Source organism: Oryctolagus cuniculus, chromosome 17 (assembly GCF_964237555.1).
Source record: "Oryctolagus cuniculus chromosome 17, mOryCun1.1, whole genome shotgun sequence".
Classification (NCBI taxonomy): domain Eukaryota; kingdom Metazoa; phylum Chordata; class Mammalia; order Lagomorpha; family Leporidae; genus Oryctolagus; species Oryctolagus cuniculus.
Window position 1 is genome coordinate 47,728,742 of NC_091448.1, and position 23,315 is coordinate 47,752,056.

General features: G+C 45.0%; 1 protein-coding gene across 9 annotated transcripts in view; it reads right to left on the reverse strand.

Annotated features, from left to right (window-relative positions):
• The window catches only part of SMG6 (SMG6 nonsense mediated mRNA decay factor), a 262,938-nt gene that overhangs the window by 185,844 nt on the left and 53,779 nt on the right, over positions 1 to 23,315 (reverse strand). For 8 of the 9 annotated variants that reach the window (XR_007911238.2, XM_051824498.2, XM_002718880.5 and 5 more), the window contains 2 exons: positions 16,665 to 16,726; positions 6,783 to 6,928 (listed from right to left, as the gene is read on the reverse strand). Coding sequence is in view for 8 of the 9 variants with exons in the window: in XM_051824498.2 (XP_051680458.1) it covers positions 6,783 to 6,928; positions 16,665 to 16,726 (208 nt within the window). In the remaining variant the exon portion in view is untranslated. The remainder of the gene's footprint in view (positions 1 to 6,782; positions 6,929 to 16,664; positions 16,727 to 23,315) is intronic. The other variant, XM_051824501.2, reaches the window with a different exon arrangement.

Here is a 23,315-nt window from a genome sequence, read left to right on the forward strand (position 1 = left end):
CCAGGACTTCTACATGGGTGGCAGGGACCTAACATTTGGACCATCTTCTGCTGCTTTTCCCAGGCCATTAGCAGGGAGCTGGATTAAAAACAGAACAGCCAGAATTGCGAATCAAGAGCCCAAATGGGATGCCAGCATTGCAGGTAGTGGTTTTACCTGCTATATCACAATGCTAGCCCCAGGAAAAACTTTTTGAAAAAAGAGATTAGAAAGGGAGGACATTTGGGCCAGCACCGCGGCTCAATAGGCTAATCCTCCGCCTGCAGCGCCGGCACACCAGGTTCTAGTCCCGGTCGCTCCTCTTCCAGTCCAGCTCTCTGCTGTGGCCCGGGAGGGCAGTGGAGGATGGCCCAAGAACTTGGGCCCCGCACCCGCGTGAGAGACCAGGAGAAGCACCTGGCTCCTGGCTTCGGATCAGCGCGGTGCGCCGGCCGCAGTGCGCCATTGCGGGGTGAACCAACGGAAAAAAGAAAGACCTTTCTCTCTGTCTCTCTCTCTCACTGTCCACTCTGTCAAAAAAAAAAAAAAAAAAAAAAAAAGAAATAGAAGAAAAAGAAAAAAAAGAAAAGAAAAAGAAAAAAAGAAAGGGAGGACATTTGGTGCAGTGGTTAAGATGCCATTGGGGGTACTTCCATCCCATGTCAAAATGTCTGCATTTGAGTCCTGGATCTGGTCTCAATTCCAGCTTTCTGCTAATGTGCACTTTGGAAGTAGCAGGTGAGGCTCAAGTACTTGAGTCCCTGCCACCTATGTGAGACCCAAAGTGAATTTGTGGCTTCTGGTTTCAGCCTAGCATCTGTGGGCATTTGGGGTAGATCAATGGACACAAGATCTCTTTCTCCTCTCTGTTTTTCAAATAAACCTAAGCAATTAGTTTAAAAAGGGAGGTGGGGAGGTTTGGAAAAGGTAGCTGAAAATCCTGCACCTAAAATTCCCCCAATCACTTTCCTTCAGAATATGTCCATCCTGGGGCAAAAAAAAAAAAAAAAAAAAAAAAAAAAAAAAAAAAAAAGACTATAAAATGGCAACAGAATGCAATAGGAGTCTACAGCTCACATTAACCCTCGGCAATCACACTTTTGAACTGCACACCCAAGCTGCCACAGACAGCAAATCAGATTATCTTGGGCCAAAAACAAAGACCATTTCTTGATAAGAAACTTCATTAATTCTATTGACAAGACTGAATTTTCTCACAACTTTAGCTCTTCACAACTGCTTCTCTTTCTGGAAGCAAGAAGGACCCTAGAACTCAGAACTGTAAAGTTAGGTAGACTCCTTGACTCACTCATGTTTTTTTCCTGTTCCTACTCTTCCAGGGAACTAGGACTAGATCCACAAGCAGAGACTGCACTCCAGAGTCACCTCTCCCCCAGAGGCCCAGGGCACAGAGCTTGAGGGTGCATGCTCCTCTGGCCCACCTTCCAGAGCTTGACCTACTTTGACACTGGAAATCTATTTTGCACAACACTTATGGGCCAGGCTGTCTCTTTCTTTGTCAATTTATTCTAAACTGAAGAGTCATGAAAATAAAGGTTAGGTAGCACTATTAACTGTAAAAATTTACCCATGGATCCTTGTAGAAAAAAAGCCCCTGGGGTTCTAAAACCAGATATAGAAGGAGGAACAAGGAGGACAGTTTACACAGCTAAACTCAAGCCTAACCCCTCATGAAAGGTGGATTTCCTGTACAACTGTTCTGACAAGTGGAGGATTAGGCACTTCATACATTCTGCTTGGGTAAGAGACTCAGACAGAAGTGAAATGCCACAGGGGAGAAATGGCTTCTCTAAAGGTCTCTAACGCTATTGTATGCGGGAAGAACCAAAATTCTCAACCAGAATCAACCCCCATACATAGCAATGGCAGGAAGTGTCCCAGATCTACAGGCTAAAGCTCTACCCACCCCCATAGACAACCGCAGCTGTCTATCCCTCTGGGTCTCCTCCACAATGCAGGACTGCTAGCATGGTAAAAGCTGGCATAAATGCTAACACAGGACTATGAGCCCACTCCACCTCAGTCCTAACCCTGAATGTTCCTTAAGAGCAGGCAACTCCAACAGCACAGGCAAGAAGTGTCTCTGGGGTGCCCTCTTGCTGCCATCACGGCTTTTCTGTAAGGTGGAATACTTTATGAATTGATAGAGGAAAAGGGAGGCCAGGGTACAGAAAAGGGAAGTTATTCCAGTGGCAGCCAATGAGTAAAATCCAATGATTTATAGGAAGTATAATCCAATAATATAGTAAAATAAAACAGTGTGTGCCTGAGATGGTTTTGATTCCAAAAATTATAAAACATATTTTTAAAAAAGAGAGCAAGAGGGAGAGAGAGAAGGAGGAAAGAGGAAGGGAGGGGCCAGACTGGAGCAAATTGGGCACAGATGGGGGATGCAATGGGGCTTCAGTGATGCCCTGCCACAAATGCTGCTTCAATTATTCCTTTTCAAGAAGCTAGAGTTTTTTTCCTTAAATTACAAATTTTTCTTAAAAAATTAAAATTCTTAGAGTGGTTGTAGTTTAGAACAACAGTTCCCCTCCAGCATCACGTCAGCCAATCAGATGGCCACTGATGTATTCAACATCAAGGCACCTTTCTCCTCTCAGGCTCAGAACGCCATAGGAATTATCAACTGTGACAACACTCTGGGAACCACCTACCTCACCACGAGCTTGGGACACAGGCATGTGAGGAACACACTGCTCAATGAGAGCTGGCAGAACTGTGGCTTTCCCCACCCATGCATTCAACAAATACTAATCAATACCAGCACTATGCCAAGGCCCCCAAAGATCTCAAATGTATCTGTCCTCAACCATGAGGATTAGGATTCTGGACTCTATGTAGTCCCATTGAAGTAGAATTTTGACAGAACCCATATCAAAAGAAGAAATAGAGGCCGGCGCCGTGGCTCAACAGGCTAATCCTTCACCTAGCGGTGCCGGCACACCGGGTTCTAGTCCCGGTTGGGGCGCCGGATTCTTTCCCGGTTGCCCCTCTTCCAGGCCAGCTCTCTGCTGTGGCCCAAGAAGGCAGTGGAGGATGGCTCAAGTGCTTGGGCCTTGTACCCCATGGGAGACCAGGAGAAGCACCTGGCTCCTGCCTTCGGATCAGTGGGGTGCGCCAGCCATGGCGGCCATTGGAGGGTGAACCAATGGCAAAGGAAGACCTTCCTCTCTCTCTCTCTCACTATCCACTCTGCCTGTCAAAAAAAAAAAAAAAAAAAAAAGAAGAAGAAGAAGAAGAAATAAAGGTATTCCCAGCAATGGACCTCAACCCATAAGTTTTAAGATTATTGCTGAGACCTGAAAGTTTAGTTGGCTAAATGAAGTGACATAACTCAACTTATTTTCCCCTATGTGAAAGGGGCAAGTCTGACCTCATAATCTCTGCCTTCATAAGCAGAGCTGGCTCCAGAGAAAACTCCAACCCAAGAAAGTTGCCATTCTCTTACCACCATATAAGCCTTTTCCTCCATTTTGCCTTCTGTAGTGTCTGTCTGAAGCTTTTAAATAGCTCTATGTCCACAAGGAAAGCAGAAATTGAAAGGGCATCATGGGGCTGGTGCTGTGGTGCAGCTGGTTAAGCTGATGTCTGTAGTGCCAGCATCCCATACTGGTGCCAGTACAAGTCCTGGCTGCTCCGCTTCCAATCCAGCTCCCTGTTAATGTGCCTTAGAAAGCAGTGGAAGATGGCCCAAGTCCTTGGGTCCCTGCACCCACAAGAGATCCAGAGGAAGCTCCTGGCTCCTGGCTTTGGCTTGGCTCAGCCCCAGTGATTGCAGCCATTTGAAGAGTAAACCAGCATATTGAAGATATCTCTCCGTGTCTCTCCTCCCCTTCTCTGTAACTCTTTCAAATAAATTTTTTTTTAAAAAAAAAAGGGCTTCACAGTAAAGTGTCTGTAACAATATGATTTCCATCCCTGGACTGCAGATACTGTGAAAGGAGGACAGTTATACAAGGGTAGCACTGAACACAAAACATGAGTGATTCATTATAGTACTCGGCATTGGCAAAGCACACACTGTTTAAGTAAGGACTTCCCTGTTGCTCTCCAAATCATGTGCCCTAGGCACTACATCTACAGTGAAGGCTCGAGCACAGACTGAGAGGATCTGGACTGCTTTGTGGGCCACAAGATCTTCCCTGCTTCAGGCTGGAATGCTCCTTCTCCACAGAGTCCAGGAACTGACATACACAAACACCCACCCAGAAGGACATGTCCAAGGAGAAATGGAAAGAAAAATGATGGCCCAGATGTTCTGTAACACACAGCGACTGCCAAATCACCACAGACCCAAGCACCTGGGAGAGCCAGGCAGCGTCACGCCCTTGCTTCCCGGTCTCAGCCAGACAGGGACCACGGCTCGGTGGTGACTCTGATAGCACAGAGACTAGCCTGGAGAAAAACCTTTAGAAGGGCACTGGCTGACAGGACAAGGGGGCTGAACATGCAGGGCTGATTTATCACTTCCTTACTCATAAAAATGTGACTCAAACTGCTGCTGATTAGTGAAGGATTTAAATCTTTACCCTCTCCCCAACCCCCTTTGCCTCTCCACCCCCGGCACAGATGCTGCTACTCAGCCACAACACCCCCTTCTTGCCACTGTCCGTGCAAGCACAGCACAGGGGCCCAGAGAAGATGACTCATGTGCTGGGAAATGGAAAAGTGCATCTTCCCACCAACCAGCCCTGCTGAGCGCTCTGCTCACCCCTCTCCCAATGGCAGCCCACACAGTGGGGTCTGGACAGCTGCCTCAGCTGCACACCGGGTCCTTGGCAGCACGTCCACAGAGCTCTCTGTCCTAGTTGAGTGTTACATCCTGTGGCCTGGGCTGTTTTTCCCTGAAACACCCTTGGAGCCTCTGACCACCTCAGTTCATACTCCTCCTGGCCCCAGCTGTCTCATGGAGGTGAGAGTCAGGGCAAGGTAGTCAGGAGGAGCAGGGTCTCAATTATAGGCTTTTATGTGTCTTTCCTGGCTAAAGGGTCCTCATTACAACCAACCATGAAAAAGAGTCCTAGAAAAAAGTACCTTGATCCCAAATCGGGGAACCATCCATTTCCTTCTTTCTCTGTAGTCACCATCTCACCTTCCTTTCACCCATATTTTCTTAACCTTTACTTAACAACAGCTATAAGAAAAGGACTCACTGGTGGCTTATGAAAATGCCAAGGTATTCCTTTTCACAGAGCAGAAGCTGCTAAAAACAGATGCTTTGCAGGCAAGAGCTGCAGGTCCTTTATATTCACACCTGCAGAGGCCCCAGGTCAGTCACTGCTGGAACAATACCCTGGCAGAGGTTGCAGCTCTGTACAGGCGCCTCGCTGATCGCTAAGGTTTGTTTTCCATGGGAAGCAGGAAAACCAAGACGAGGGCATCTCAGGAGGTCCCTGCTTCAGAGTCTAGTGAGCCTCCTATTGGGGAGCAGGAGCTCCCTCCCCTTTGCATTTTACAGTTTCCCGGGACAGCATTTTACAAACTTTATTTTCTCCTTTTTGGAAACCAGTGTAGGCCCCTAGTACTCCATTTTTCCTCAAGGCCATTTAAACAAATAGCCATCTCAGGAATAATTAGCCAAGTTCTAAAAGGCATCTGAGTCTCTGCATCATGCCTTATGCTGGCAATTCTAAATGCTGTAGCAGGCAGCATAAGAGTAGGAAATTCTCTCAGATTCAGATGAGACTAGCAAAGGCCCTTGCTGGGTCCCAGAGGAGCCATGTTTCAGGGAAGGTGTGGCATACTTACTAATCAGGGACGTTCCCTGCCAGTAAGATGGGCATAACTCCCAGGTACAAGTGAGAAGGGAACTACGTCAAGCTCAGAGAGAGAGAAAACAGGTTGAGAAAAGTATGACAAGAGAACCTGCAACACTCAGTCCAGAAACAACAGGTCTGTTTTACAACAGTCTCCATAGGGTAATTCCTACTTCCTGGCATTTCAGATAATAACCTGCTAGCCCTGGGACAGAGTACTCTCTGTCAATTCTTTCAAATGATTTCTTGGCAGCGTGGACCAAATCCTCCTTACAAACAAACACAAAAAATAATGCCAATTCCATGCTACACATATTTCCATCAGGGCAAACCACAACACCCTTATCTAAGTGGGGTGGAGGGAACAGAACAGATTCTGGTAACATCCTTTGACTATGACCTGGTCATCAGAACAAGCTCCCCACCCTACCCCCACTCCCATCTACCACTTTCCACCCTGCCAAACAACTCCAAAGAGGGTTAAGAGAAGTGTTTCAGAATGCACACTAGCATACTACTCTAATTCTGGGTCGGGTAGATTTTGTGCTTTCAGATTTGAGTCACCAAAGCTCATCAATTCTCTGTTCTTGCTCCCTGGCAGGCTCCCACAAGGGATATCCCATAGGGAACTAGACTTTTCCATACTGAACAAACAGGGTACATGAGTCCAGAAACAGCTATTCCCAATCCCTGCCAAGCGTATGGTCTCTGCAATGAAACATTTCAACAATGCCTCTCCCCTGGGAGAGGCTCTGGGTCTGCAGCCTCCAAGAGGCCTTGCTGCTGCCTTTAGCATGGCCAGATGTGCAACAGCATCTCTAGGTTTGCAAATTAAGCTCTATACCCATGATTCCCTCCTCCCATCCCACTCAAGCACTAGAGTCAGAAATTTTGGAGAAGAAACTAAAGATCCAAGCAGCAATGGTGGACAGGGCAGTGTGTGTGTAGCGGTATGGTAGCACAGGAAGGAGGCTAGATTAATTTCTATCTGTAAAGAGAAAGAAACTGGACATTCCTTACCTTTCAACTGGGAGTTATGTACAGCAAACATGTTGATGGTCATAAGCTGCAGCATACGGATACTTCCAATAGGAGAGGGGCTGTGCTGCAGTAACACCTGGAACTCCTGGAGGACCTTCTCAGCCACTGCAGGGAATGTCTCCATCCTGCAGGTAACAGCAAGCCCACTGGTGAGGCATATCCCTGAGAGCACTTGGTGTAGACACACACACACACACCTCTCTCTCTCGCGCGCGCTCTTTCTCTCTATCCCTTTTTTCCTTCCTCTTAAAAAGCAGACAACTAATGCCCAGGACATTTCTTTGCTATTTTCACAAACTTCCTTGGTATCCTGTAATTTCGAACAAATTTGAGAAAGAATAAAGCATTCGGGACTCAGAGATGGAAACAATGCAACTCTTAGATAAATCATTATGTTATTCTGCTTTGGTATGCTATTTCCTAACCTCTGGCAATCACTGGACTCAAGCTGATATTAAAGATTCTCTCCCTGAAACAAGCAGCTTTTCTAAATAGTGAACAAATTTTCTTACAGTCCCCAAACTCTCTGGTATGAAAACTGTATTCTATAAAAAGAGTTACATGAATCTAGAGAGTCTTTACTCAGAATTTACTTCAGGAAACCTGACACAGTTCCACTGTTGTCTTCTTAGGTGTGATCACACTAACTGGTCTACTGAAAGATCCCTAATCTCCCCTTGAAGAGTCCTAGACGTAGGACCCCAATGTCTGTTTCCCTCTTTCCTACATGGCTGTCCTACCCTCTCACAAGCCTCTGTTCATCAGGGTCTGTATGTTTTCAGGCCAGTGGAAATATAATGCCCTGGCCAACTGCCACTCCCAATACAGGAAGAGCCTGTAACATAGGGAGGCAGAAATCCAGCCAGTGACCTAGGGCTCCTAAGGAGAGGTCATTCAAGCCACTGCTTGCCAAATGTGGCCACTGGATCCCAAACAGTGGTGCATGCCTGAAGCTCCTTTGGCAATAGGGACAAACCACAGCTGAAGTCCTCAGAAATAAAAAAGCAAATTCAAACTTAGTGCTAGAGAGAGAAACCAGGCACACTGGGCCTTAGGGCCATGCCCAACGAACAACTCGTGGTCAGCAAAGTATCTTTTATCCACCCTCACCCCCTCCCCAACCAAATAAACTACTCACGGTACACTAAGGGGTTGTATGGGGAATGGCTCTAGGCTAGATTAATAAACGGTTTTTAGAAAGCCACATAGAAGGGAATCCTTCTCAAAAGATGTAAGATTTTCAAGTCCTAAAGAAAGGTCCTTCTAGTTTCACTAGCACCTTGGCCCTTTCCCCACTGAAGAGTACCCTCCCCAGATTAGAAAACTCCAGAGCTTTCTGGAATTTTGGCAATCTTCATTCTTCACCCTTGGATGGCAACTCCTATCTTGACCCTCTAGTGCCCAGAAGTCATGCCGCGGCTATGGGTCAATTACAGTTTACATTCCAATTCCCCTCTGCTGAGCTAGCCTCATTTTCATTGGTACAAAACATGCCATGCATCTGTCCCCCCACAGCACAGGCCATTTCAAGTGCCTCCCCCCAAACAAAACAAAACAAAACTTTTTCTTTTTTTGTCCTCTAAAAAGTTTTAGAGCCGTTAAAACTCTTGGTAGATTTGGAATGGCAGAGAGTGATATGTTTGGGGCTGGATTGGATCCATTTTTCCCCATGGGCTATAACAAAGGTTTCATTTTAAATCCTGACACTGTGCAGCACTCTTTCTGGTCGGAGGTGGGGAGGGGGGCTAGCACTTCTCATTACGAGAGTAGCAGAGTTCACTCTGCTTGAAACGCAGCCACACTGGGCGAGTCTCAGAGCCATGTGTCTCCGTGTTGAAAGGCGGTAGAGAGCCAGCACAGAACGACAGGACAGAGGTGTCACGTGGGCCAGATGGTCTGAGGAAGCCTCTTCCCCAGGGTGGGAATTGAAACAGACCCATTAACACTCCCTGGGTCAGAATGAAGTCTCAAATGAGCAGCTGGTCAAACATCCACATTCTCTTTGTTAAAAAAGTTTGGGGGAAATAAAAAAACACTCTTTGCCTTGCAACCAGTTCAACATGATCAAAACAAAAGAAAAAAATAAAATGCATAAAATATAAGTTGAGAACAACTTCAAATGTGAGATATGAAAGAAGGAGGATCTACTCAGGCAATCAGTTTTGTTAGGCAATAACTGAGGGAAACACAGAGTAAAAAATTTTCCTCCTGAGGACTCAACAACAAAGTCTTTGGTTACCAGTTTTGTCACCAACATGCTGTCTTGATTTTGGCCCCAGACTACCTGTAAGTAGTTTTATGTTTTTCTCTTTGAGGAAATCAACTTTGTTCCACCCTATTTTACGAAAAAAAAATCATACTAAAACAGATAGTGATGGTATACAATCTATGTTTAGGAAAAAAGCCCACAAAATAAAATCATGTGTTTTTATGGGCACATACTCATAGCATAGCATGTAAACTTCAGTAAACAGGTTTGCAGAAACACATAACCTGATGTCTAGTATAAGGCACAGGGTTGGAGGATAGCTGAAAGAAATTTTAGCCTTAGCTGTAATGTTGTGTTTGCATAAGGATTTGGGGGCATTACTTAAGTAATAATTATAAAAATTTAGCCAACAAGAAGAAACTACAGTAGCCAGCAGCAGTAGAGGAGGAAGATGAAAAACACAAAGCACAAAAGACAGTCATTTGTAACAGCAAAAACCTGGGAGCATCCTAGAACGCCCAACACAGGACACAACTGGGCTGACATTAACATACTGAACACAATTGCTGTAAAGCGATATTATGTTTTTAATCATGTGGGGGAAAGTTCAATATATATTAAATGAAATAATTTTAAGGCAAGTTAGTATGATCTCTTTCTAAACATATTTGTAAAAAGCAAGTAAGTGTGTGTGAGTGTAGTACACAGAGAAAAAGACTGAAAATGTATACACCAGTGGTAATGGTAGATAGTTACCTCTGAGCAGTAAGAGGACAAGTAATTTTTTTCTTTCTTGTTTTTTGTGAGTTTTCTAAATATTTTACAGTGAGCACTATATGGTAAGAAAAAAGATCCCTCCAACAATGAATATTTAAAACATTTGTTAATTTCAAAAAAAAAAAAATCAAAACACAGATATTACATTTTTTAAAATTCTAAGTCCAAAATAAATGTCAGTCTTTGAGTTTCAAGGGAATTTACAGCTGTGCATAGGAGAGCGAGTAAAGACTAAAGCGATAACTTCAACAGCAAAATTACTCTATTTGCTACAAATCAAGAGTCTATAGCCTGCCGGCTTCCCAACCTCTCAGTGGATTCCAAGTGCAGGTCTGACTGCCTCCCAAAGGAAAGCGCCGGTTAGGAGCCATATGGCACCCTGACTGAGTCTTCCGTCCCTACTCTTAAAACTGCAGAAGGGACAATCATTCTCAGGAGATGCATTTCACTGATTTAAGTGGCTGCCTTGCGAAGGGATCTCTGCAGACACCTTGTCTTGTTTGAATAGCAGTTTCAAGAAACCAATCTTTCAGACAACACTGGAACCTAGACCCGAGAGTGAGTCAGACAGTGACTAACGGGGCAGCACCGATCCCTCAGACGCTGCGGAACACAGCTGGGCCAGACAACATTCTCCGTGGAAAAGAATCAGGCTTCCTAACTTTTCTCAACTTCTTAACCTTTAAAAGCTAAGCAAGACAGGGGCAATCCAGGAGCACAAAACCAAAACCAAAAATCAACAGCACAGGACAGAGTGGAAATGAGAGAAAATGATCCTAGTGCCATACAACCTAAGGACTGGAATGGACCTCAGAGATCATCTAGTTAAACCACTGATAAGGAAACTGCCACCCACAGAAGCTTTGACTTGTTTACTCCCGTGGTCCTAAAACTAGTAAGTGGTGAATAACAAACTCTTCCTGGCACCTAAGCTCATCTAAAGTGCTGACCCTCTTGCCAGCCGGTGCTGAGTAGGAGGCCGTGTCTGGCACACAGTAGGCACTCAAGCATTTGCTGATGCAATGTGGAACATGAGGCACAGAGCAGCCCAAGAAGGTGAGGGCAGTGCCGGGCTGTTCTCGTTCTCGGGAAGTCGGGCGGGCGGGCGGGAGGGACAGTGATGTGCCTTCAGCTGCTCCCCATTACAATCTCCTCAGTCTTAATTCGTTTTCAACGCCTCCCACATTTCACATCTTCTTGGTAATTAGGCAACAGTCCATGATGTTGTGTGTGGCTTGCGCTCCTTGCTTTTCTAGTCTTACAGACTTCAACACTTTTCCCCCCAGTAGAAATGTTATTGCTGTTCCTGCCTTCCTGAGTAAATCTGAGGCTCAACTCTCTAACAATCAGGATAGTATAAGAGGAGCTCTCATTGAGGGACTGAAGTGCCTAAAGTTAACATCTATATTCCTCACTGAAAGCTACTATCACTCATTTTTATAAAGGTGAAAATGGCTTTGTCTTGACAACAAAATGTTGTATAAGGAATGAAGAGACTTTATACAATGATCTGAACCAAAGTAAACCATGTCAGGCAAATGAGATAACCTATTGTTTTCTAAAGACCCCCAGAGAAGAAAACTCCCAAACATAGTTCCTCTGAGAAATCTTCTTACACCTAATGCAAAGCTCTCCAGCCACAATATAAGCCTGTTTTACTGTCATCCCATAAAAATCTGGTTATAATTCTTTTATATTTAAAAACAGGGCACCCTACAGCTGTCTCTATATAAATATTTTTACGTTAATTTTATTAAGATTAATTTTGGCCTCCAGATCTTTTTCCAGGTTTTCAATCATTGGTTCTTTTCTAAACTTCCTCTAAAATATCTGTGCTTAAATATAAGAATTTGAAAAAGAGGTTGGGGGAGGCCTAATTAATGCATAACTTAATAAAAACATATGCTAAATATTCCTTCATTTGGGACCAAGATTTATAACATTTTTAGTCCTAAAAGTCTCTGGCAGAGCAAGAAATACCTAGAATAGTGGTTCTCAGAGAGGGGCAATTTTGCACCCCAGGGAACATTTAGCAAAGTCTGAAACATTTTTAATCACAACTCGAGAGGCGAGGTGTGCTCCTGGCATGTAGTAGAGAGAAGCCAAGGACACTGCTGAACATACTTAATTCAAAGGAGAGCCCAACAAGTTATCAGCTCAAAATGTCAATAGTCCTGTCTTACAGCAACATGACACAAGAAAAAATGAACAAACATGGGAAAAGGAAAACAAGGAGAGAAAACATCAAGTGAAAAGCTAGTGAAAAAAAAAATAAGAACTAAAAAAGATACCACAGTAAGGAGTGAGAGCACCATCAGTTGCTATCTGGAGTGCAGCACAACAGTATTTCCTGCTGTGATGTCTTGTGTCATAAGATCAGATTGAAGTCACCTAATCCACTTAAAAAAAAACGTATTTATGGGAATGGCACTGTGGCACAGTAAGTTAATCCTCAGCCTGCGGTGCCGACATCCCATATGGGTGCTGGTTCTAGTCCCGGCTGCTCCAATTCCAATCTAGCTCTCTGCTATGGCCTGGAAAAGCAGTAGAAGATGGCCCAAGTGTTTGGGCCCCTGCACCCACGTGGGAGACGGGGAAGAAGTGCCTGGCTCCTGGCTTCGGATCAGCGCAGCTCCAGCCGTTGCAGCCATTTGGGGAATGAACCAACGAAAGGAAGACCTTTCTGTCTGTCTCTCCCTCTCATTGTCTGTAACTCTACCTCTCAAATAAAATAAATAAAATCTTTTAAAAAATTATTTAATTTGAAAGTCAGATGGGGCCACTGTTGTGGTGCAGTAGGTTAAGTATCCACCTGTGGCTCTGGCATGACATATGGGCACTAGACCGAGTCCCAGCTGTTCCACTTCCAGGCCAGCTCCCTGCTGATGGCTTGGAAAAGCAGTAGAAGATGGCCCAAGTACTTGGACCCCTACACCCACACGGGAGATCTGGAAGAAGCTCCTGGCTTCAGATTGACCCAGCTCCAGCTGTTATGGCCATTTGGGGAATGAACCAGCAGATGGAAGACCTTTCTCTCTGCCTCTTAAGTAAATAAATAAATCTAAAAAAAAAAAAGAAAGAAAGTCAGTCAGAATTACAGAGAGAGAAGGAGAGACAGAGAAATCTTCCATCCATTGGTTCACTCCCAAAATGGATGAAACAGCCAGCACAGGGCCAGGCTGAAATCAGGAGTCAGGAGCTTCTTCAGGGTCTTCCATGTGGGTGCAGGGCCCAAAGCACTTGGGTCATCTTCTCCTGCTTTTCCAGGAACATTAGCAGGGAGCTAATTTGGAAGTGGGGCAGCCAGGACTCCAATCAGCACCCATATGGGATGCCAGCTTTGCAGGTGGCAGTTTAACCTGCTATGCCACAACACCGGTCCCCTACTTGATCCATTTTAAAGAAAAAAAATATATTTATTTAATCCATAGGCAGAGTTACAGAGAGGCAGGGGTAGAGAGAGAGTGAGAGGTGTTCCATACACTGGCTCACTCCCTAGATGGCCGCAAAGGATGGAGCTGCGCTGATCTGAAGCCAGGAACTTCTTCTGGGTCTCCCACATGGGTGCAGGGACCCAAGCACTTGGGCCATCTTCTACTGCTTTCCCAGGCCATAGCAGAGAGCTGGAAGTGTGGAGCAGCTGGTACTCAAACCAGTGCCCATATGGGATGCCAGCACTGCAGGCGGCAGATTTACTTGCTACGCCACAGTGCCGGCCCCTGATCCACTCTTTTTTTTTTTTTTTTTTTTTTTTAATTTATTTACTTATTTGAAAGTCAGAGTTACCAAGAGACAGGAGAGGCAGAGAAAGGTCTTCCATTCCGCTGTTTCACTCCCCAACTGGCCGCAATGGCCGGAGCTGCACAAATCTGAAGCCAGGAGCCAGGAGCCTCCTCCAGGTTTCCGACGCGGCTGCAGGGGCCCAAGGACTTGGGCCATCCTCCACTGCCCTCCCAGGCCATAGCAGAGAGCTAGATCGGAGGTGGAGCAGCCGGGACTTGAACCGGTGCCCACACAGGATGCCAGCACTACAGGTGGTGCACCCCATCCCCCCATCCATTCTTTGCATCATTCACTAGTGACTGGCTTGGGTCTACTACAGCCTATTCAGTCATTCTCTCCAGTCTTTTCACAATCCATTCGATCTTAAGATTCGTTCATTCATATCTTAAATATTAACTGAGCACCTCTTTTTTTTTTTTTTTTTTTTTTTTTTTTTTTTTTTTTGACAAGCAGAGTGTACAGTGAGAGAGAGAGACAGAGAGAAAGGTCTTCCTTTGCCGTTGGTTCACACTCCAATGGCCGCCGCACCGCGCTGATCCGATGGCATGAGCCAGGTACTTATCCTGGTCTCCCATGGGGTGCAGGGCTCAAGCACTTGGGCATCCTCCACTGCATTCCCTGGCCACAGCAGAGAGCTGGCCTGGAAGAGGGGCAACCGGGACAGAATCTGGCACCCCGACCGGGACTAGAACCCGGTGTGCCAGCACCGCAAGGCGGAGGATTAGCCTAGCGAGCTGCGGTGCCATCCAACTGAGCACCTCTTATAAACCTAAGTACGGAACAGCGTGGCAAAAACTTGCCAAGGTGGAGCTTACACTGGTGGGTAGAGGGAAGCACAGCATGCAAGAGAGGGAAGCATGGATGCATCTAGTTTCTTTTTCCTACATAAATTACTTCATAATTATTTGGACTGATAAGAGGTTCACCTTTTGGCATGTCTCCAATTTTCCCAAGTTATTTCAAATAAAAACTCCCCTCCACCATGGGCATTGTGGCGCAGGTTAAGCCACTTCTGGGGAGGGCAGAATCCGATACCAGAGTGCCCAGATTCATTCTCGCCTTTGCTTCCTACTCAGTTTCCTGCTCATATGCCTGGGAAGCAGCAGATGATGGCTCAAGCACTTGGGTCCCTGCCATCCATGTGGGACACCCAGATGGAGTTCTTGGCTCTTGGCATCAGCCTGGTCCAGCCCTAGCTGTTGCAGCCACTAGGGGAATGAAACAGCAGATCTCTCTCTCTCTCTGAGCTAGAGCTAGAGCTAGAGCTAGAGCTAGAGCTAGAGCTAGAGCTAGAGCTAGAGCTAGAGATCTTTCATCTACTGGCACACTCCTTGGCTGGGCCAGGCTGAAGCCAGGAGTCAGGATCTTCACCCTGGACTCCCATATGGGTGCAGGGGCCCGAACACTTGGGTCATCTTCCACTGCTTTTCCAGGCGCATTAGCAGAAAGCTGCATTGGAAGTAGAGCAGCTGGGTCTCGAACTATATGGGATGTTGGAGCTGCAGGTGGCAGCCCAACCCGCTATGCCACATGCTGGCCCCATGGAAGATCAATCTCAATCTCTATCTCTCTCTCCCTCTCTCTCTCTCTGTCTCCTTCCCCACTCCAACCCCATCACTCTGCCTTTCAAATAAATAAATCAATAAATCTTTAAAACAAAACAAAGCAAAATAAAAAGTCCCCGGGGCAAGCATTTGGTGTAGCAGTTACGATGCAGCATCCCATATCAGAATGCTTGTGTTGGAGTACCAGTTCCATTCCAAACTCCAGCATAATTATAATATTTACACTCTGGGAGGCAGCAGTTTGTGGCTCAAGCAGTTATATCCCCATCACCCACATAGGTAGACCTGGATGAGGTTCCTGGCTCCAGGCTTCAGCATGGCCCAGATTCGGCTGATGTGGGCATTTGGGGAATAAGCCAGCAAATGGGATTTCTATTAAATAAATAATAAAAGGGAGAAAAACAAAACAAAACCTTGCCCTGCAATGGCCATCACCATCACTCTTGCCCAGACTGATGCCAAATGAAATGCAATAAAGAACGCTTCTAGTTCACCATCCATGGAGCAATGTTTCTTCAAGCAGGCCAAAGCCTTTCAGCTTCTCAACAAAGCATAAAAGTTGAGTGGAAATGACACAGCTCCTCTTCTTACTAAAGAAGCCTACTAGAGCATTAATGGACAAGCTTACAAAGTTATGACAGACAGGGAAAAGGAAGCACCGACAACAACCGGGGTATTCAGAATCCCAAACAGATCCCTTCCAAAGGTGGCTCACAACAAACCACTCACTTGGATACAATTGCCATCTAGTAGGACCTCTGTGGAGAACTGCCACCTATTCTTTCCTTTACTCTCCTGTACCGAGAGAGAGCCTACACAAGAGAGCCATCAGCACACATCTAGTGTGTTGTGCAAGCATTATGTCAGGAGTTAGGAGCACTAATTTTCACAGTGAGGAAAAACTCTGAACCACCACAGAATTCTCCAAACTTAACCACTTCCCAGGGATTAAAGAAGTACAGTAATAGGGCTATGCACACACTACCCTCCCTGAGATTCATATGTGAATCCAGGCTGGATGATGACACTTTACAACAGTCTTGCCATCTACTGAGATAAGCAATATGGGACAGGAAACTGAGCAGAGAAGGAAGGGGTAGGGGTCAGAAGGACATGGAGGAAAGAAAATGAGAGAAGATTTGTGGACAGTGTTCTCCCCAAGGAGGATCCCTGGCAGTGCACCCAGGGAATTAGCAGGACTGCCTTGAGGAGCGCACTGGGGACTGGGCCGGAAGGCAGGGGAAAGAAAAACCCAGAGGGACTGGGGGTGGGGACTGGGAAAGACTGTGTTTAAGGGGGGGTCTTAGTAGAGGTGGAGAAAGAACAGACAAAGAGGTAGCAGGCAATATTTCCCTAATTTCATGAGCACAGTAGGAGAGAGGGTGAAGGGAAGAGAAGAGAAGGTGGAGACCTCTAAGAATTCACACCCTGTGCCCTCAGTTACAAACACAGTCTAGTTGCTAACAATATTAAATTCCAAAATGACTTGTAATGTAGGAAAATAAAATAAACATCCTGCACACTTACCCAATCCGGGTAAACAGCTTCCCATGGGCATGGAGAAAACTGAGGATGAACCTTTTGTTCAGCTGCATGGGAAAAAGGGAGAGGAGAAAACAATTAAACTTTCCCCAGTTTCCTGTTACTGAACAGAGTCCCCAGTGACACAAAAACCTGGCCAGGGCCTAAGGGGTGGGCACTAGGGATGGGAACCAAATGGACATGCCCAAACTCTCACAGAGATCCAGGGCACATGCCCAACAGCTGCCGCTCAGCTGAGCCAAGATGAGAGTAGGCTTGGTGAGAGAACGGCGCCCTCTGCTGGCAGTGGTGCCTGTGTGCAGGGAATCAAAGAATGAACTGGTAGTAATAATCAGGATATAAAGATGACTACTGCTTTCTAAGATCCGGAGTCACTCTGGCTCCTTAATCATAGAAATGAACTCTGACAGAAGGAGGTTAACAGTGATTTTGGATAAATCTCTTTATCTTATTTATGAGCTCTTTTCCTACCTTTCCAGGAAAGCAGGACTCTTCTTTGATAATCAGTGATAAGGTAACCTACCACTAACCAGCACATCAAACTGTACATCATAAACTTTTAAAATTAGAGTTCAAGTGCAGGCATATGGCCTAGTGGTTAAGACAGCAGTTAACATGACCATGTCCCACATCAGAGAATATGGGTTCAGGGGCAAGGGTTGTGGCGTAGCAGGTAAAGCCACCGCCTGCAGTGCTGCATCCCATATGGGCGATGGTTCAAGTCCCGGCTGCTCCACTTCTGATCCAGCTCTCTGCTATGGCCTGGGAAAGCAGTAAAAGATGGCCCAAGTGCTTGGGTCCCTGCACCTATGTGGGAGACCTGCAAGAAGTTCCTGGCTCCTGGCTTTGGATTGGCCCAGCTCCAGCCATTGTAGCCATCAGGGAAATGAACCAGCAGATAGAAGATCTCTCTCCCTTTCTCTCTCTCTGCCACTGACTCTCTGTAATTCTGCCTTTCAAATAAATAAATCTTAAAAAAAAAAAAAGTATCTGGGTTCAGTACCTGGCTCTAGCTCCTTACCCAATGCAGATCCTGGGAGGTAGCAGTGATGGTTCAAGTAGTTGGGGTCCTAAAATCCACAAGGGAGACCTCGACTGAGTTCCTAGCTCCCAGCATCAAGCTCACCAACCCCCGCATCACTGCAGACATTTGAGGAGTGAACAAGCAAATGACAACATGCTCCCACTTACACACACACACTCTCTCTCTCTCTCTGACTCCCAAGTAACTAAAAAAATAAATTAAAACATAAAATAAATGTGGAGTTCAAGTTCCAGGTCTGGAGCTGAAAATTCACATGTCTACAGGAGCCAAGGCATGAAGTAGGTTCATTGGGATAGTAGCAATCTATGGCTATTACCCACTCGTTCTAGCCAAATTCTCCACATATAGGGCCCAAAACTGGAAACTGGAATCTGGATTTTTATGTGAAATCCTCTGGCTTTAAAATTTTGTTTAGTATTAAAAAAAAATCTAAACATTAAGCAAGTCCCGAACACATACTTGCTAGTCATATCTGTCTGACCCATGAACCACCAACTTACAAACTTGATCCAAAGTTCTAAAAAATCTATTTCCAACAAAATGAAGAGTTCCCTCTGAGCAAAACAATTCAACTCCAAAGTGGAGACTATCTAAATACCAGATGTCTCTGTCATCTTCCCTGGTCTCCCAGTGCCCTGTAGTCAGCCAGGAAGAAGAGTCAAAAATTTATAACTTTTCAAATTTGATAGACAGAGTTCCTATCAGTCAATACATTCCTCCAATGCCTGTGGTGGTTGTGGCCGGACTGGGCTGGAGTCCAGAGCTAGGAACTCAATCCAGGTCTCCCATATGAGTAGCCAACACCCAGCTATTTCAGCCATCACTTGCTGCCTCCCAAATTCTGCATTAGCAGGAAGTTAGAACCAGGAGCAGTCAGAACCTGAACACAGCTACTCTGATATGAGACACAAGCATCTTTTTAATTTTTTTTCTAAAAGTTTATTTATTTGAAAGTCAAAGTTACAGAGAGAGAGGGAGAGACAGAGATCTTCTACCTGCTGGTTCACTCTCCAGATGACCAAACAGCCAGGGCTGAGCCAGACCAAAGCCAGGAGCCAGGAGTTTCATCCAGGTCTCCTACATGGGTGGCAGGGCCCAAACACTTGAGCCATCCTCTGCTGCTTTTCCCAGGCCATGAGCAGGGAGCTGGATTCAAAGTAGAGCAGTCAGGATACAAACCAGTGCCCATATGGGATGGCAGTATTGCAGGAGGCAGCTCTACCTGCCACACTACAGCACTGACCCCTAGGATGCAAGCAATTTTTTTTTTTAATAAAGATTTCCTTATTTTACTTCAATGGTAGGTGGAGTTAGAGAGAGAGAGAGACAGAGGCAGAGAGAGAGAGAGAGGTCTTCCACCTGCTGGTTCACTCCCCAAATGGCCAAGATGGCTGGAGTTGAGCGATCCAAAGCCAGGAGCCAGGAGCTTCTTCCCAGGTGTGTGCAGGGGCCCAAGCACTTGGGCCATCTTCAACTGCTTTCCCAGGCCATAGCAGAGAGCTGGATCAGAAGTGGAACAGCCAGGACTCAAACCGACACCCAGGTGGAGGCTTAGCCCACTACTGCCACAGTGGTGCTCCAATGAATGCATCTTAACAGGAGTTTTAACTACTAGGCCAAATGCTGACCCCAGGTCAAAAAAATTTTTGATCTAAGGAGGATGGTTAGGGCAAGTAACAGTCTGTCACCCAGTCTGCCCAACATGAAATATTCTTTGGTTTATCCCCTTGTAAAACTATGGTGGTTCCATCTATATATGAAATAGGTTGATAAAAGGGGTACACATTCCTACCTCACCAATGACTTTGTCATCAAACTACATATAGGAATCAGTCTTTATTTTTTCCTTAAATGACTTTATCAGCAATTCTAGCTCAAAATTGATTTATATAGTTAAAAAACTCAGGATACTTCATTAAAGATAACCTGTTTTTAGAGCAAAGTGAGTCAGGGCCAGGGATATTGGGTTCTATCAACTGAAGGGAAAGGTGAGGAACAGCCTCAAAATAAATTGTTTGTGGCTATTCTGATGATAGTGGCAAAACCTAGGTTAGAATGCAGGTCTCTAGAGCTACTAGCAAAGGAAGATGTGAGAAACAAGGACCTTCCTACCAGACTTGTATTTGAATTCCACATCTGCCATTTACCTGCTGTGGGATCTCAGTCAAATGATGTAACCTCCCCAAGCCCCAGTTCTTTCTACACTATGGAAATATGTTAACAGATTGTATAAAAGGTTAAATTAGGGAGCCAGTGCTGTGGCGTAGTGGGTAAAGCCACTGCCTTGCAGTGCTGGCATTCCATATGGGTGCAAGTTCAAATCCTGGCTGCTCCACTTTCGATCCAGCTCTCTGCTATGACCTGGGAAGGCAGTAGAAGATGGCCTAAGTCCTTGGGCCCCTGCACCCATGTGGAAAGACCCAGAGGAAGCTCTTGGCTCCTGGCTCCGGCACAGTTCAGCTCCAGTTGTTGCGGCCATTTGGGGAGTGAACCAGCGTATACAGGACCTTTCTCTTTGTCTCTTCCTCTCAAATAAATAAATAAAATCTTAAGGAAAAAAAAAGCAAGAAGTCAAATGCTAACAACTGGAGAATCTGGGAGGATATGTAGTTCTCCATTATTCTTACAACTTTTCCACAGGTATGAAATTATTTCAAATAAAAAGGTAGGAATATACAAATATATATCCTCTATTTTTTCTTGTTTCTTCAAGAGGCAGAGACAGAAAATGAGCTCTCATTGGCTGGTTCATTACCCAAATGCTTACAACCAACAGGCTAAATCCAGGAAACCAGAACCCAATCCAGGTCACCCATGTGGCAGGCAGGAAGAAAATTACTTGAGTTATAACTGCTCTCTCCCAGGGTCTGCATTAGCAGGAAGCTGAAGTCAGGAGCTAGAATCAATCCCAGATACTCTCATATAGGATAAAGGAATTTTAACTGCTAGGCTAAATCCTTGCCTCTCTATTCCTATATTATCTCACTTATCTCTCTTCTCATAGCTATTGGTCATAAACTGGCTTGCTCATTCACAAGCAGAAGGAATCTTTTATGAGATGGTTACATTATTCCTATTTAAATGTAAAGGGTACAGGAACAGAATGATACTAACCCATTTCATTCAAGCCTAATACCATTCCCCCAGTCCCAAAACAACTCAGAAATCCAAGCAATCTTAAACCAGTGATGGCAGAGTCAGAACATGACCACCTAACTTGACGGTTAGGGTGTCTGTATCCCACACAGAGGTGTCTGGGTTCAAGGACCCGCTCCCTGCTCATGCACATTCCTGGGACGCAGAAGGTGATGATGCAAGTACTTGGGTCCCAGCCACCCATGAGAGACCTGAATTGAGTTCATGGCTCCTTACTATGGACTGGCCAAGTCCCAGCCTTTGTAGGCACTGCATTTAGCTGATGGGAGCTATCTCTCTTTCTCTCTCTCTCTCTCTCTCTCTCTCTGACTCTCAATTACAAATAAAAACAAAAACAAAAACCTTGAATCTAGTTCTTTGGATTGCAAATATAGTTTTCCTTTTTTTATACTGCATCTATCTCAGGAAGAGAAATGGTGAGTTCATTTAATGAAGGGCTGATGAAGAAGAAACAAGATACCTAAAAAGTAGTTTAAGTTCTCCTTAATGATTGAGTGGGAAACTCAAACCACCATATTTTCTAGAATAAAACATGAGCCCACAGAGGCTTTGTAACATCATGGTTCTACCTATACTTCTCAAAGATCTTTCCTTTAGGGTAGCAGATAAAGAATACCTAATTATCTGAATTAAGTAATTCAGCTATCTGGTAAAAAAGTGGATTTCAATGCATTGTTTTTCAACTAAATGGGAGTGAAAAGAACCTTATGAACTTTTTTCAAACTACACATTATCCTGATCTTGGTTAATGAGAACCACTGCTTCATTTAGTATGAGAGTATCTATTACCCTAAACACACCTTCTCTTTGTTGTCATCAATATTACTTCAATACATAAAGAAGTTTAAAATGTAGATGCATCCAGAAGATAAGGTACAATACATGGAGGGAACAGATCTGTTACGTGTGGATCAGAATGGGCCTAAACCACATTCACAGGTGACAGCATCGAGTCAGCAAGCACTGAGTCAGAACATCTAGAGACTTCTTAACTGATACCAGTTAAACAGTCAGGGAAGACTAAATCTCGGCTTCCATTTCTGAAACTGTTTCATTGAATGATACATCTTCATCGATGGTCTTGCTCAGGAGGAGAAAGAAATGCTACACCTCAAATTGTAAAACTATCTGCTTCCAAATATCCCTTGCACGTTTATACTTAGTGTTCACCAGAGACTAAAAATGCTTCTGGATACAGGACCCTGGGAGAGTAGTACAATTATTAAAGGCCTCTCTGGCTCCTAGTTTATGACCAAAACCAATTAATTCACTGTGGATTCCTGAGCTTAAGCCAAAGAGACACAGATGGCAGTGATTGGATGGGTAGGACTCTGGACACTCCCAATAAAGTCTGCCCTGCCATAACGGTGGGATACACTAAGTACAATGTTTTGGGTTATTCCTCAACTGTAAAATGGAATCTCTACCACAGACATACCTAACTCTGAGTTGAAAGTTTCATATGAAATGAAGTAATACAAATTAAAGTACTCTGAGGAGTATATGTTTTTATATAACTTGGAAATCATAACTCAGAATTGGGTCTAGGTGTTTTATGAACCTCGAAGCAAGGCAGGAGAGAAATGCAGAGTTACAGAGAGACAGAGGGAGAGAAAGGAGCTTCTTCCAGATCTCCCACATGCGTGCAGGGACCCAAGCTTTCCCAGGCACGTTAGCAGGGAGCTGGCTCAGAAGTGGGGCAGCCAGGACCCAAACCAGCACCCATATGGGATGCCAGCTTGCAGGCAGCAGCTTTACCCACTACACTACAATGCCATTCCTCTATTTTTATATATACAAATATTTCTTAGAACTTGGTTGCATTTTAAGAGGGGCTTATTTTCTTAAATATGAGACAACATAGGTAGAAACCTAATTTCAACTTATGGGAAATTTAACTTGTTAGTAAAATGTCCAGGGCTTTCAGAGCATCTGACCAAGACCCATTTATCAGTCTCTGTAAAGCACCGAGACCACAGGGTGGAGGAGGATGTGGGTATATTGGTAAAGTTGTCTGTATATTACACCCTCATCCTTGTGCTCCTATGCCAGGAAGAAAGAACAAACCAACAAGACTGAATCCCGTTTGCCAAAGAGTTTACAGTCTAAGAGCAAAGATAAACAGTCCGTCCCCGACCTGCCAACTTCCCATTTATGCTCCAAAACCTAAGACAAGGCTTATCAACTATAAAGCTGCCAGGAGGCACTGTGTTTCCCTTACTGTCACTGCACTTAGAAAGGGAAAGTCCCAGGAGTGGAGGGTGAGATCTAAGACAACAATAAGGAAAGTGAGGAAGGGGGATCTGGCACTCAAAATGTGGAAACTTACCAGTAACACCATAATTATTTAGGAGAGACTAAAGTTATTGATACTTTCAGCATTTCTCTTTCCAGGAGATAAAGAAGGAATTAAAGGCAAGCCAAGTGACAGGACA